At 39.8% G+C, this 15,611-nt stretch overlaps 1 protein-coding gene across 1 annotated transcript in view; it reads left to right on the top strand.

Annotated features, from left to right (window-relative positions):
- TGFBR3 (transforming growth factor beta receptor 3) overlaps window positions 1–15,611 on the top strand; it is a 155,436-nt gene that overhangs the window by 24,564 nt on the left and 115,261 nt on the right. The window contains exon 2 of the mRNA XM_063298248.1: window positions 2,184–2,360. Within this exon, the coding sequence (XP_063154318.1) occupies window positions 2,300–2,360 (61 nt within the window). The 5' untranslated portion in view covers window positions 2,184–2,299. The remainder of the gene's footprint in view (window positions 1–2,183; window positions 2,361–15,611) is intronic.

Below are 15,611 nucleotides of genomic sequence, written 5' to 3'. Positions count from 1 at the left end.
ACAGCTAATATTTGAGTTTTGGAATTATTACCAAAAAATCTATGCTTTGCATTTATAGCAACTGTCTATCTATTTGCTGATTTATTTTCCTGTGCGTGTTTGTTCTCAAAACATTTACATATCTGCCTTCATTCAAATAGGATTTCAGGGCAGCGTAAAATCAATTTTCTAGATTTGATTCTGATGCAGTTAGGAGATTTCTGATGCAGTTAGCAGCCTTGCTGTTTGGAAAAGGATTTTACTTTTCTGAAAGAAGAAAAAAAAAAGCATATCTAGCCTCATATAGCTCACATGTTTTTACTTTCGGAAACCCATAAATGAACTTCCAGTAAATCTGTGGTTAGCCTTGGAATGAATTGTGAAGAACATATTATTTTGTTCTAAAGTCAACAGCAAAATGTTCTCTTACTACATATGTACAGAATGATGGTTTTAATTTGCGCATGAGTGTGTAGAAAGGAGGAGAGGAAGAATCAAGAACCACCATGAACACATCAGGGAGAAGGCTTGTCTTCTCCTGCCTTGTAAGATTTCCATGTGGTCTGTTTGTGTGTTTTGGGGAATATGTTCAAATATCAAACATGCATATCAATGTACTCGGATTCAGCGTTCTGTTTTGGATCTCTGGAATTCTCTTCGGTCACTGTTTCTCAGCCTTGGTAACTTTAAGATGTGTGGACTTCAATTCCCAGTATTCCCCAGCCAGCATGCTGGCTGGGAAATTCTGGGAGTTGAAGTCCACACATCTTAAAGTTGCCAATGTTGAGGAAAATTCCTCTTCCCTTTGCCTTACCACAGGTATTTGCAACTATTTTGTCGCCTAGCATTTATTGATTTACTTGTTCCCCAGGATATATATGTTGCTGCAACCCAGCAGCATTCTGAGTGGCTTACATTCTCTTCTTACACTGAAGGGATTAAAATAAAAAAGGTATAATAAAATAAGAAACTACAGTGGAAGATAATACTAATAGATGTTACTAAGAAAGAAACTAAAGCCACTGAGAACAAAAACATCCAAACACAATCCAGAGTGGAGATTTTAAAGGTTATCCTTAAAAAAAAAAGTCCTCTGAGATCATGGCAGGGATGTCCTGTTGTCACTTGATGGGGCAAGTCAAAACAAGGGGAACCTTTTGGCTCAATTAAAAGAAGAAAATCACACAACATATCCAGTTTTGGCATTGGGTTGCCAAATTTTGGAAGGGACATTTTGCCCCTATCCTAGCAAAACTGCTTCTTCTGATGCCTCCATCTATTATTTGGTTTGATTTCTAAGGTCGCCTGACTCCGCTAGATCCCCATCCTATTAGGACCTTTTGGGTTGGAGATAAGGATCTTTACGGCATGTCCTGTAAAATGAAAATGTAAAATGTAAAAGGAGCATGAAGAAAGTTGGTGGATTAAGACATCCTCTGTACCTTACAGGATTTTGGAAGTGCTGAGATAGATAATAGGCAGGTTTTTGGTTCACCATCCTTCAAAACTAGTACAGTTAAAATCTCATGCACAAAGATAGAAAGCTACCCAGAGTCACTTTTATGATAAGATGGACAGTGTATAAATTTGAGAATAGCAAATAAATAAATAAATAAATATGACCACTGACTAATGTTTCTGGGAATTAAAGTCAAGCTCATCTCAGGAGCAACAAGGTGAGGAAACTGCCCTATTTATAACACAGGTGCTCTAAATTGTTGCAATTTACTGTAATTTGCCTAGGTTATGCAAAAGGATTAAAAAAGAGTAAACAAGAATTACAGTGCTACTGATTGGATTTTTTTAATCAATAAAGGTCATTTAGGTCACTTATCTATTAGACAGCTAAGTATGAATGCTTAATGCACCATAGTGACTTTCACATAATATGTTATTAAAAGAAGCACAGAGTAGTTGGGCAATAGTAATGCTATAGCTGCCTTCCTTATCTAAAGAACTTTTCCTTACTTTCTCATTTGTGGTATTCCACTGAATCAGGAATGCAGAAGTGTAGTAGGCTTTGACTTAGGCCCTGAAGCTAGCGAAAACTAAGTTTTGACAAGAAGACAATCTCTTGCTCTCTTTGATGATTTGGAAACAGATTATTTTAAAATATGCTGGACATCTTTGTTTTGTGGAAAGGTAACATAAAATCATGTCTGTTTAAGCAGTGTTCTAAAATTGGCTTTTAAACGTTTTTGCAGGTCATTAAAAGGCTGGACGACTTTCAGAGCTTCCACATTAATCCTTTCCTAAGGTCAGGTGCTGGCCCAAAGATCCACTGAAAGAAGATAATTGTGGAACTTGGGGTGTGGCGAAAATGACTTCATATTGTGTCCTTCCAGCATTTGGTCTGATGATTGGGTGTTTAGCATTTGCAGGTAAGAGATATTAATTTTACTTGGGCTTTACTGTACCTTATGTAATGAGCTAATGAGCACTTAATTTGAAAATAACTTTTTTTAGAATCAGTGTGAAATATTTTGTCAATTGTCTATTAGACTAGCTAAAGGTACACTCATAGTTGTACATATAATTATAATTTGAAATGTATCCAGCAGTGACTGGATAACAGGAAATAACATCAAGAAACGTATTCTAGCTTACAACAGGGTACACAGCCTGATGCCTGTGAAAAGCCTTGATTACGATACTCAGGATCCTGAATTTTCATTTTTAATGTGACAAAAGAGAAGAGTTATTAAGTATACAGGGAAAATAAATTAAGGCAGATTTACTTGTGCTCCTGTCCTACCTTTCAGAGTCTGCCCCGCACACTTACTCAAAGAGTAAGAATGGCCTTGATCTGAGAAAAAGGGCTTGAGTAACTTCTCTGTCCTGAAAAAGTTGAGGTTGTCTATCTGTTGATCCTTTGGTGTGAGCCTTTTTATATTAACATCTTTTCAGGAAATTCTTGTTGAGTTTTTGTTGATGTGGCAGAGGGTGTTCTCTGTAGTCAGTTCTAGGCTGTGGCATTCCCCATCTTAGCTGCCCTGGGCAGTGTAGAGCAGTAATACAAAAATCACGCCGCTTGGGCTAGGTCCTTCAGAAGACCACTTTTGTTGTAATTCAGCCTTTCTCAACTTTTTGGCCCTGGAGGAACCCTTGAAATATTTTGCAGGCCTTGGGGAACCTGTCAGGCCCAGCCCGAGAACAACAGTCAGTCCATTCAAACTTCAGTTCTTTATTTGCTCACACCGTATAGACAGAATCTTGCCAGACTAAAGCTACTCTACCTAACCTAAGGGGAAATAACATGGGAGAGCTCTAGGGAGGGGCTATTCTGAACCTGTTCATTTTCCCACCATTGCCTCCCAGACTGTGCCTCCTCTTATGTCTTCCACCTCCTTGGAATGTGGTCCCTCCTTCCTGAGAATCAGCGGCACTGCCGAAATCCACCACAGAACCCCTGCACATTCAGGCTCAAATATAGGCCAGAAGTTACACAATTATTTTATTCGTTTCATGGGTAGGCCTGTATATATGCATTAACAGTGTTCTTCAACTAAAAATAAAGAATGAAACTTACCTCTTTAATGCGAAGTTGCCCAAATTTGAAATAATTTTTTAAATAAATTGTGATCTTCCAGGGAACCCCTGGTGATCTCTCGTGTAACCCTAGGGTTCCACGGAACCCTGGTTGAGAAACCCTGTTGTAATGGGAAATGAGAAGATGGCACCAGTGCCACATGAGGAAAATTACCTGCCTTAAGCAAGATCTTTTTAGCTTGTTTAAGAATCCAGCACTTTTAAAAAAAAGGTGTCCATCTCTCTTCAAAAATAAATGGAAGAGCAGAGCCAAATATAGATCCTCTTGGCTGTTCTCAGTAATATTTCTGTGGATCACAAATTAAGAAGCTTCTGTCCTGAATTGCAGGACTGGGCAGATCCCCTGAAAGGATGCTTTGCAGTGTGTTGGCGCGAGGGCACAATTCCTTCTCAAAATGTTGAGGCAGTTGCGTCAAGGGCTTTCTCAGGTCATCGCACAACCCTTCACTTTGCCAGCAGTCGCAGTGGAAGTGTTTGTGCAGATCCAGACCGAGACCTATACACTGCCAACCTGGGAAAGCAGCTGCATCAGGCCATCCGGAAAGCATGCTTACCACAGCATTTCAGGGAGGGGTACTTCACAAAGGATTCATTTAAAAGCAACCTTACTCAAAGGTCTAGTTAGATATATCTAGCTTTATGATAAAACGAATCAAGGAAGTAGAGAATGCTACAGCTACATCTCTACTCAGCAGTATAGAGGTTCAGAAGCCTCCCTAGGGAGATCATGGGCAAGCAGGGACAGTTGCAAAATCTTTTAAAGCTGATTGTAATGAAATGTAAGCTGGTTGGGAAATGAAGCAAAGTGAGGGCATTGTCAAAATTCACTCCTGCTTTGCCTGAGCAAGCCCACAGGAGGCTTGTGCTGGCAAAGCAGGGAGGAAAAAAACCTGGAGTGAGCTTTGACAGCAGCCCTATTTGAATTTATTAATTATTATTTAATATCTGTATAGATGGCTTTCTGTGCTGAAGCCTCTTGAAGTGGTTTACAATGAAAACGAACTCAGTGGGTAATACACAATTCATCAAGACAATCTAAGACAATATTCAATTAAAAAATTAAATGGATTCATTAAAAAAGGAAGGGGGAACATTTCTCCAACATTGATACCAGGAAGACCTGGGTGATGAACCTGCAGTGGACTTGCTTGGGTCACCAGAGAGAAAAGCTTGGAGCAAGTTTTAATGTGGGTCTAGCCATTGTCAGGGCCATCTACCAATTGCAGTGAAACTTTGATTTGGACAGATTTCCCACCAGATGGTAACTTTGCATGGCATATAATAGTATATCCAAAGTCTTTGGAATGTCTGTAGAAGGGTATGTGTCAGTGACTGTTTTAAATTTCAAAATGGAAAAAGTTTTGTTGGGTGGTAAGAGAAAAGCTACGGATGATCACTCTATTGGTAGTGCTGATAAAAATAAATTTAAGTCAAGAAGCTGTATCTTTTCTAATGAGTGTTATATTTATTGCTTCCCCAGCTCATCCCAATGAAATTATTAGTTTTATTCATGGTATGGTGCTACACAAATTCATTTCTTATTTTGCAGGGGGTTGTGGGTTTTGTATTGCAAAGTTTGAGAACTCCTGTAGTACTAAAATATGCCAAAATAATGACTTAAGTGTGATAGATTTAAGGATTTATGATGAAATTTATTTATTTATTTATACAAGATGCTGCTTGACTCTACTCGGCTTTTGGTGGCTTACAGTTTTAAAAGCAGGAAACAATAAAATAGGAAAACAGATCATATGCATCCAGAAGAAAACCATACCTAGCAGACAAAAAAGATCCCACAGGGATCTCAGCAAACATTCTACTCCAGGACCTGGGAAAATAGCCAAGTTTTCAGTGATTTGCTAAACATCATCAGGGTGGAAGCCAAACTGATCTCTGGGTGGGGAGGCAGTCTTCCAGAGGGCAGGTGCTGCAACAGAAAAGGCATGCATGCCAGGTTCTAGTAGATGACATTAAGGAGACCTGGAGCACACCCACTCTGTCTGATCCTATAAGACAGGCAGAAACTAGGAGATAGGCAATCCATATGCCAAGTATCTTGATCCCTCAAATAACCAGGTCTTGCCAAGAACGGCTTTGTAGATGGTGATCATCACCTTGAATTGTATCTGGAAACCAGCTGGTAACCAATGCAGTTCATGGAGCAGCAGTGTCACATGGCCATACTGCTGCATGTCCATTACAGCCCACACTGCTGCATTCTGGACTAGCTGCAGCTTCCAAGTGGCTTTCAAGGGCAGCCCCATGTAGAGTCCATTTGTGAGGTGACTAGGGCATGAGTGACCACTTGAGTCTAAGTGCTGATAGAAAATGAAACAGGTACATAATTAAGACACAAAGACATTTGCCTGAACTGGTGTACAAAACTACAACAATATATGTTGGATCAGATCCCTATCACCTGCAGTAAACTTCATGCAGACTTCTGAATTGATGGCTTTCTAAAAATAATTCTGAGGTCAACAAGTATAAAGCTGCTTAGATTGTTGTATTCTGGCACAAATATATAGAGGGCAGGAATGGTCATCAGAGAAATGGCCAAGTGGAGATGATGTAGTGGGGGAGACTGGTTAGTGGATGGATGATTTGCTTTGAATCTGGGATGTCCTCATTGTGGAAACGATGACCATCTGGTTTGGGAGACATGTCTGAGCAATAAAGAACATTACAACCTGACCTCTTTCTACATCAGCTACATGGAAAATAATACTTTTTGAAGAATGTCTTTTAAACCATCTGGGACTTTCTCCAGCATTGAACTTCACTAAAGGCACACGGCCAGTACGAACTTTGGTGGTTACACTGCATGATGCCTTGATGTTGTAATGATTTTATTTTGCAACAAACCCATGTAAAAATGGTACATATGCTAATTGTAGGGGTTATATACTATGATATGATGTAAAGCAGAGTATTGCCTATGAAAAATCATATTTAATGCTCTGAGAAGTGTTCAGAAAGCTTAATATGCATACTCTCACTTTACATACTTTCAAATAACCCTGAATAGAAGATCAGAATTATTATCAGTTTCTTAATTTTACCCAAACAGAATGCAGTACAGTGGTAGCAAATATACATTACATACAGTAATTTGTCACAAATAAATCAGTGGCATATCAAACAAATACTGGGGCTTGGAAAAACAAATTCTTGGAGGCAAAATTTATAAACCTATCTTGGCTGGGGCCTGCAGCAGGATGTGGCTAGATGGTCATGAAAAAAAGTATTGGACATGATCTGGCCAATCTGGGGGTCATATCAAATGGCCAGTTACAGAGGCCAGCCTTGCATGTGCCTATGACTGTTTTGTACTGAAGACAAAGAAAAGCATAAAGTTTCTGGAAAGTTTTCTTAGTTAATTTCAGAATATGAGGTTCCATGTTAAAGCTCAGCTACCTTGCTAACATAACACACCTCAAGTTAAAATGGCCAAGATGTTAATGAACATTACAATAAAGTAACATTTTGAAATTTCTGTACTGCCCTTCATACTTCTAACTGAAGTAAATTTTCATGCAAAGTTCTTTGCTTTTTAAAATTTTATTTGGCATGTATAATCACAGTTCTAACTGAAGGATTCTCATAGGAGTGGTAGTAATAATTTTGATCTTTAAAAAAAATGTCTGTTTCATGTTGGTTCTGAGTCATCCTTCACCATAGTGAAGATTGGAAATAGAATAATACTAATAATATATTATTTACTGCTGGTGTTCTCTCTCTCTCTCTCTATTAAAGGCAGTCCTCTCTGGTCTTCTACAGTGGTAGCTCAAAATAAATTACGAAGTCAGATAGTGAATTGCATTTTAAGGTCTGAATGAAAATAAGGAAATGCATGCTTGCTTGGTTTTTCTTTTCCTTATTGAGTAATCTTAATTCTTCATTATATTTCATTTTTCATCCTTTATATTTAATACAGATCGCATTGGGAATTTACAGACAGATGAGTTACACCACATGGAACTAGCTTTGATTTAAATAGCTCACATGATTTCTACAACCTGAGAAATTTTATATTCTAAAGGTAGAGTTTAAGTTAAGGAACAGGATAATTTTTGACTCCTATCTGATCAGAATATTTAACTCACATTGTTCTAGTTTGTAATAAATATACAGATTACAGCCAATGAGCTTTGAGCCCTTGAAAATATGTAGAAGGTAAGCATAGGATGGAAGGAAACATATAGGCTATTGGGTCTTGTCCCTTAGCAATAACGGGGCCAGAAATAAAGAAAGAATAATAAGACTGCAGGATCAATATAGTGGATTTATTTTACAGCAGTGAATGTGATGCTTGTAATAGTTTAATTGATACATCAATTAAGAATTTATAACAGAAGTTTCTAGGCAATGCAGTACATTTTATTGGAACAAACAATCTAATTATTGAAATATTTCATATGTTCTTAATCTTTATAATTCATTGGTGTTATTATACCGTCTAGCCAGGACACAGGAGACCTGAATTTCAAAGTCTACTAGGCCATGTAGCTCACTAGGAGACGTTGGATCGTCACTGTTTCAGTCTAGCCAATGTCACACAATTGTGAAGTTAAAACGGAAGATAGTTATGTACCCTTTTTTATTTATTTTTATATATGTACAGTATGTATTAAATTTGTATGCCTCCCAACTACTCTGGGTGGCTTTTTGGTGGAAGAGTACATTCATTCATTCATTCATTCATTCATTCACATTTCTATCACTGCCCATCTCCCCCTAAAAGGGGGACTCTGGGCGGTTTACAATAAAATTCACCTTAAAACCTCAACATCATAAAATCACCAAGTCAACAGCTACAATACTAAAATAATAAATAAATATAAATATAGAATCCAAGTGGGAGATTTCCATTCTGTAGTGAGAACTCTACATCACCAGCCACCCCCAGGAAGAGCTATTGCCCTTCCTATCCCAGGCGAGGTGGCAGAACCAGGTCTTCAAACCCTTCTGGAAGGTTGGGAGCAAAGGGGCCTGCCTCACCTCAGGGTAGAATGTTCCACAGGGCGGGCGCCACTGCAGAGAAGGCCCACCTCGACCCCGCCAGATGAAATTCTCTTACAGATGGGGTCCGCAACATGCCCTCTCTGCATGATCGGGTGGGGCGGGTCGATGTTATAGGGATGAGACAGTCCCTCAGGTAGCCTGGCCCCATGCCATGTAGGGCTTTAAAGGTGATAACCAACACCTTGAATTGGACCCGGAAGCAAACTGGAACCCAATGCAGCTCACGCAGTAAAGGTGCTATGTGTGCTGATCTTGGAGTACTCATCACTGTTTACGCAGCTGCATTTTGGACCAACTGAAGCTTCTGGATACTCTTGAAGGGTAGCCCCATGTACAGCGCATTTCAGTAGTCTATATGGGAGATGACCAGGGCATAAGAAACTGACTGGAGTGCATCTCAATCCAGGAAAGGGCGTAACTGGATCGAACTCTTTGAGCAGGAGTCGTGAGTCCAGGAGGACCCCCAAGTTATGCACGGGTTCTGATTGGGGCAGTGCAACCCCATCCAGAACTAAAGATGACAACTTCCCGGATACTGAGGAGCCATCAATCCACAGCCACTCCGTCTTACCAGGGTTCAGCTGAAGCCTGTTCCCTATCCAGGCCCCCACAGCCCCCAGGCACTGAGAGAGGGCACTGACCACATCACTTACTTCACCCAGGATGGAGATATATATCTGAGTATCATCAGCATACTGATGGTACCTCATCCTGTGGTGACAGATGATCTCACCCAGCAGTTTCATGTAGATGTTAAATAGGAGAGGGGAGAGAACCGAACCCTGCGGCATCCCGCACAGCAGGGGTCAAGGGTCGGATCTCTCATCTCCTATCACCACTGACTTGGACCGGCCCTGGAGGAAGGAGGTGAACCAGCGCAGAACCACGCCGCCCACCCCCAACTCCCTGAGCCGTCCCAGAAGGATACCATGGTTGATGGTATCGAAAGCCGCTGAGAGATCAAGGAGAGCGAGAATGGATGCACTGCCTCCATCCCGCTCCTGCCAGAGATCATCCATAAGCGCGACCAATGCAGTCTCTGTCCCATATCCTGGCCTGGAACCTGACTGAAATGGGTCTAGATAATCCGTTTCATCCAGAATCCTCAGAAGTTGTAATGCCACCACTTTCTCAACCACCTTCCCCAAAAAGGGGAGGTGTGAGACTGGACGAAAATTGTCCAGGACAGTAGGGTCCAGCAATGGCTTTTTGAGGAGGGGGTCTTTAAAGGCAACCGGAACCACTACCTCCCTCAAAGATGCATTAACCGTCGCCTGGACCCAACCATGTGTCACCTCCCAGGCTGCCTTCACCAGCCAGGAAGGGCATGGGTCTAGACGACACGTGGCGTTTACAATCCGGAGGATCCTGTCCACTTCCTCAGGCCCAACAGGATCAAACTGTTCCCAGATAACCGGGTAAGTACGTTCCCTCAGCATCTCCCCAGACTCTGCCCCACACTTAGAGTCCAACTTGGACTGAATCTGAGTGATTTTACCCTGCAGATGCTCAGCAAATTCCTCCACACGGCCCTGTAGGTGGGAGACAGAGCCCCCCCTACCTAATAACGATCATGTAATTTTAAACAGGGCCGTTGGGCGGCATTCTGCAGATGCAGTAAGAGTGGAGAAATATTGATGTTTTGCCGCTCTTACCGCCACAAGGTAGGCCTTAATAGCAGCTCTAGCTTGTGTTCGGTTAGATTCAGTCTTTGTCTTCCTCCAGCGGTGCTCTAGGCGTCTCTTCACTCTCTTCAAAACCCGCAGTTCCTCCATAAACCATGGGGAGTGCCGGGTTTGAGTGGGCAAGAGAGGCCGCACAGGCGCGATCCTGTCCAAGGCCCCGGCCGCTTCTTTATTCTCTATATTAATAATGAAGCAAAACATTGGTGGAAGCCATGGGGAGGATCAAAGAAGACAAATAATTCTTGTTAGAAAATTGCTCTATATGTAGATTATGTCACTGATATTTGGTATCCTACCCCAGAGAATTTTTTTTTATCCATGACATATTGGAAAAGATTACCAAATGGAAAGGGAGGTTATATGACAGATCCCAGTGTTTGTATTTGTGCATAGTTTTACATAATATATATTTATATTTTCAATAATTTTCAATAATTATAATTTAAATAATTATATAATTATATTTTCAATATTTTCAATAATTTTCAATTAATTGAAAATATAACATGGCTTCAGCTTTGGCTTAGTGCAATGTGAACTTGAATAAAAACGGAAGAGAAATGGATAGCTAGTACAGATAGTTCAAACAGGTGATATACAGTACATAAAAACCAATCTATACCAATTAAGAGGCAGACTTTCTGTTTCTGCATTAGTTAAATTTTCTGACTGTCTTACTTGTTTTTATCCCTTCTATCTATTGAAGAGCTCAAGGCAGCTAGCTAAAGAATGAAAACCAGAAAATAACCATCTAAGTAAAACATCTTTTTCAACTGAAATAAAATAGTAGTTGCAAAGAAAAAATATAGAAGCAGTTTAAAAAAGACATGTATACTAGTTCTATAAAACAGTAATGTTCAAGCCAAATGCTCAGGTGAGGAATAAAGAAAAACTAAGATATGTGTTGTATAGAAAAACATTGCCTTTCTGTGTATGGAATCCAGATTATCAGGAACCAAGCCATCAACTGTCAGGGATGGAGAACAGATTATCCTCTCCCCCCAAACTTAATGTTACTGTTCCTTTTAAGGACTACACAGGTTCTCATTCTGTATGAAAAATAATGCTCTGGTGGCTCAAATCTTTTTAGTGACCTGAGTATCTAGAAGTTTCTGCTGAGGACTTGATCTATTGATCAAAACCATCTCAGAAATATCTCATCCAAAACATCTCAGAAACAACCAACAGACTATTACAACCACATGGCATTACCGTAGTACACAAACCAACTAAAGCCCTCCAAAACATCTTAAGTATGCCAAAAGACCCAGTAGCCCAAGAAGAAAAAACAGGAGTCATGTACAACATACAGCGTAAGGACTGTAACAGCCACTATATAAGGCAGACAGGCAGAAGTCTAGCAGAGCTTATCCATGAACACCAACTAGCAGTCAGAAGACATGATGAAAACTCCTTAATCTCACTTCACATGGACAGACTCAGCCATAGTTTCAACTGGGAAACTGAGCATCCTAGACCAAGCCAAATCCAAAAATGCTAGGAAGCTTGGCATTCAGACAAATCAGACATCAATAGATACATAGAGATAAACCACATTTATACACCATTCAAAAGGGACAATAAAAAAGCTAAGAAGGAAATGAAAAGACCAGAACACATTCTTTCCAGCAGCCTACACCCAGATAAGAAGGGATTAACACCAGACAAACAAGCATAAAACAATATCCGATCAAGGAACTACCAAGGAGAAAACCACATCCCCACCAACACTGGCATGGCAGGCTACTGTATGTAAACAGAGAGCAAACCCTACACTCAGTAGCACTGATGATGTTACCTAGTCAGGTAATGAAACGTCTGCAAGCAAACAACCAAGCTCAGAGAGAACCAAGGAGTCCACAGTTCAACCCTGAGCTATAAATATTCTCTTCTGTTGAATGTTGCTTTGTTTTACAATGTAGAATGAGGTTAATAGCTCTTGTTTACTTGTAGTTCCTATCCCAGCCATTGATTGTGCACCAAATTTAATTTGTGAGACTTCTAGCTTAAAAAAAATGGGGGGTGGGGAAGTGGCTACATGTATGTTTCATATTACCCAACCTTGTTTCACAAATGTCTAAACTTGGTATATTGCTCCCTGTCTAGTAGCCTATATTTCTGAACGGCCTGTCTTTTCCAGTTTTTTGTTGTGGATACTGTTGAATGGAAATTGTCTTCTCAGACCATTTGTTACGTTGACTGGAGATGGTAGGATTGTTCTGTTTTTGTTTTGTGTGTGTATGTGTACCTTCGAGTCAGTCTCGAGTTCTAGTGGCTCCCTAGACAAGTCCCTGCAGTTTTCTTGGTGGAGTTTTTGGAAGTGGTTCACCATTGCCTTCTTCTGAAGGGAGAGGGCTAAGAGAGAGTGACTGGCCCAAGGTCAGCCAGCTGGCTTTATGCTTAAGGCAGGACTAGAGCTCATGGTCTCCCGGTTTCTATCCTGATGTCGTAACCACTGCACCAAATTGGTTCTCAATAGGAATGATCATTAAACAATATTTGAAGACCTATTAAACAGTATTTGAAGTCCCAAGATTTGATAAGTCAAGATTTTCTGCGGCAGAAAAAAAATGCTTTCAGTAAATGAAACTATTAATAGCTGAATAATGTATGTTTTACTATTGAAAAAAGTTCTAGATACATGCATGAAAAGTTTTAAAAATTAATATCTATAAAAGAAAATTCACCAAGAAAGATTATTTTAAAGAAAAGCATCTGGTATCTGCACACTTAATGTCTTTTATCTATATAATCAAAACCGAGCAGTATTAAACAACAGTGTTGGCACATGCAAATATATTCCAGTGGAAAAGTTGATTGTTTGCAAGAACTGTGGGAGTTCAGTAGCATTTTTTAATGAGCACATCAAGACAGCAATTGTTTTTCTGACAGCAGATGCTTCATTTCTAAGCAAAACGCTTGGGGTTTTATTTTTTACACCATTTCATGTGTAACTTAAACAGCTGGATTGTCTGCAGAAGGAATTGATAGGTATGCATATTCCCCATGCAGAAGCCAGTGTTTAACAAGCTGTCATTTATTTAGGTATGTACAATAAACACACCAGTCTTTTAAACATTCATCCCCCATGCTGTTTGTTGATCACTTTCTAAGTGGAATATTCCATTTGTGTTACAATATTCTGTCAGCAGTTCATGCCTGTGAAAAAGTATTTGCACCAACAATAGAAAAAAGCTATTATCTCCAATTCTGACTACACTCTAGAAATGTCAGCTGTGTAGTTTGCATAAACTCCACCCAGGCCACCAAGTCTTACGATAACAGTGTACAGTTGCTCATTCATTTTCACTATGCATGAAAAAATAGGAGCAGATATATTATTTGTGGTAGAAAATTTCACAGTGGAACTGTCCAGATTTCTCTCAGGTAAATGGCAACTGTTCCTTGGCATCAGGATGGAGATTGTTCCCTGAATCCAGTTTCCCCTAATCTGGCCCTTTCTAGATGAGTAACGACTACACTTCTGGAATTCCTCTCTACATCATGAAGGTGTCAAGTTGAGAAAGCTTTGCTTTAGACCAATCTCCTAGAGAAAAGTTGGCTTTTCTAGCTTCCTTTTTTCTTTTAATTGTCTGCACAAAGCTTGACTCGTTAGATAGGGAAACATTTTCCATTTTAACATTAAGAAGAGAAGCCCAGAGAGATGCTGGACCCTTTTCAGCGGCTGAAGTGTCTGTCTTTTTTTACTTACAAATGATTCTGTGCCAAGCTATGTTGGGATTTTAAATTGGAAAAAAATTAAGTTGCTGGATGCTCTAGATCCAAGTAAACACAAACTGAGTGGCTTCCAGTTGAAGCAGAAGGCTCGCCCAGGTAGAACTTGGGGTCTGTAGCAAAGCACTTCTCACATTGTTCTGTATTGCAGATGTTGCCATTTTAATGCAGCGCTGTTTATGTGTGACCTGTTTTTCTGTTTTAATGAGCAAGGAAAGAACTGTATGAGCCCTGTACTTGCAAATGCCATGTGATTCTATCTATTTGCATTAATAGACATGTGCTCCAACAATTGCTTGACAGATAGGAATGCTAAAAAATACCCCATTGTCTTTGCTGTATGAAAGTGGTCTTTCTTCTTATCTTCCTTCCTTCCTGCTAATCTTAAGCTTCATAATAGAGACTCTGATTAGAATTTACTGGCTGTTTGTGAATAAAGGTCTCTGCTAAGAGTGAATTGGATATCTGAGCAGTTATTAGTGAAACATTTTTTAGGATGTTTTCCCCTTCAAATTAAACTTTAAAGCATTGTGTTGAAAATCACTGTGTTGGGTACTAACTGTTTAAAGTAGCTAGGAATTGTGTGTGTGTGTGTGTTTGTGTTCCTTTCCATTCTTGAAATTTTATATTTTTAAAAAGATGCATGTATTTACTGTTGATAGGATTGGACACTCTCCAATGTCAGTTGCCTTTTGGACTAGTGCCAGAAATACTTCTCTTCCTTTGATTTAATTTTCCTTTGCAGCCATAATTGTTGTTGTGACTAAACTGGCTCTCTCTTTTGGAATTTCATGTTTCCACTCATTCTCCATGAGTGGAAACTGTGAGAATAGTGTCCTGGAGATGTCATGGTATCTTGGGCGTGATCTGAACCTAACTTTATTTTCTCCCCTTCTTTGTAGGCTTTTTTCACTAAATGAAATATCCCCTATATTCTCTGTACCATATGCTCCAAGAAAGTATACCATGTGTTCAATGGATGGACAATTGTATGAGGTGGTTTTTTTTTGGAACAGCTGTAAAAAGAGGTAGAATTACTGTGCTGCATGGCTATTTTTCCCTACCTTGTAATAATAACATGGTCAAAATGGTAGAGTGGCCAATAAAAAAAAGAGCTTCATCAGTAAAATTATTATGTGTGGATTTTAAGAATAATGTTGGTATTGTGTCTACCTATGCCCCTTTTTTTCTGTCATAGAATTCTCTTTATAATACTCTTTGTTTTATATCTGGTACTGCTTCTAAAATTCATTTGTGGAGTTCAGGGGATGTAAAATGAAGTAGACTTTAAAAACAACGAGCCTTGTAATCCCTGTGGTAATCTTATGGAATGCTAAACCTCAACAATGTCATGCAAACAGTCCTCTTACTGGGCTGCTTTGCACACAGTGTGTAAAGCGGCTTTCGTTATAATTAAACTTTATTTATACCTGTTTCCACTCATAATGAATAAAAGTCACACTTAACCACATTAAGGTGATCTGAGCCCCCCCCCCCCCCCCCATGGTTTCTGGCTGCTGGTATGATGTGACAGAGTGGGCATGGTCTGGGTTCCCTTGCTTAAAGAGTTCCATCTTTTGGGACCCACAAAGTGTGCCATGCTCTGTAACAGTGCATGCCCTCTGTAATGAAGTCCCC

The sequence above is a fragment of the Candoia aspera genome, chromosome 3 (assembly GCF_035149785.1).
Source record: "Candoia aspera isolate rCanAsp1 chromosome 3, rCanAsp1.hap2, whole genome shotgun sequence".
In the NCBI taxonomy this organism is placed as follows: domain Eukaryota; kingdom Metazoa; phylum Chordata; class Lepidosauria; order Squamata; family Boidae; genus Candoia; species Candoia aspera.
Note: the sequence above shows the minus strand (reverse complement) of the source record. Positions and strands in the feature narration are given on the sequence as shown.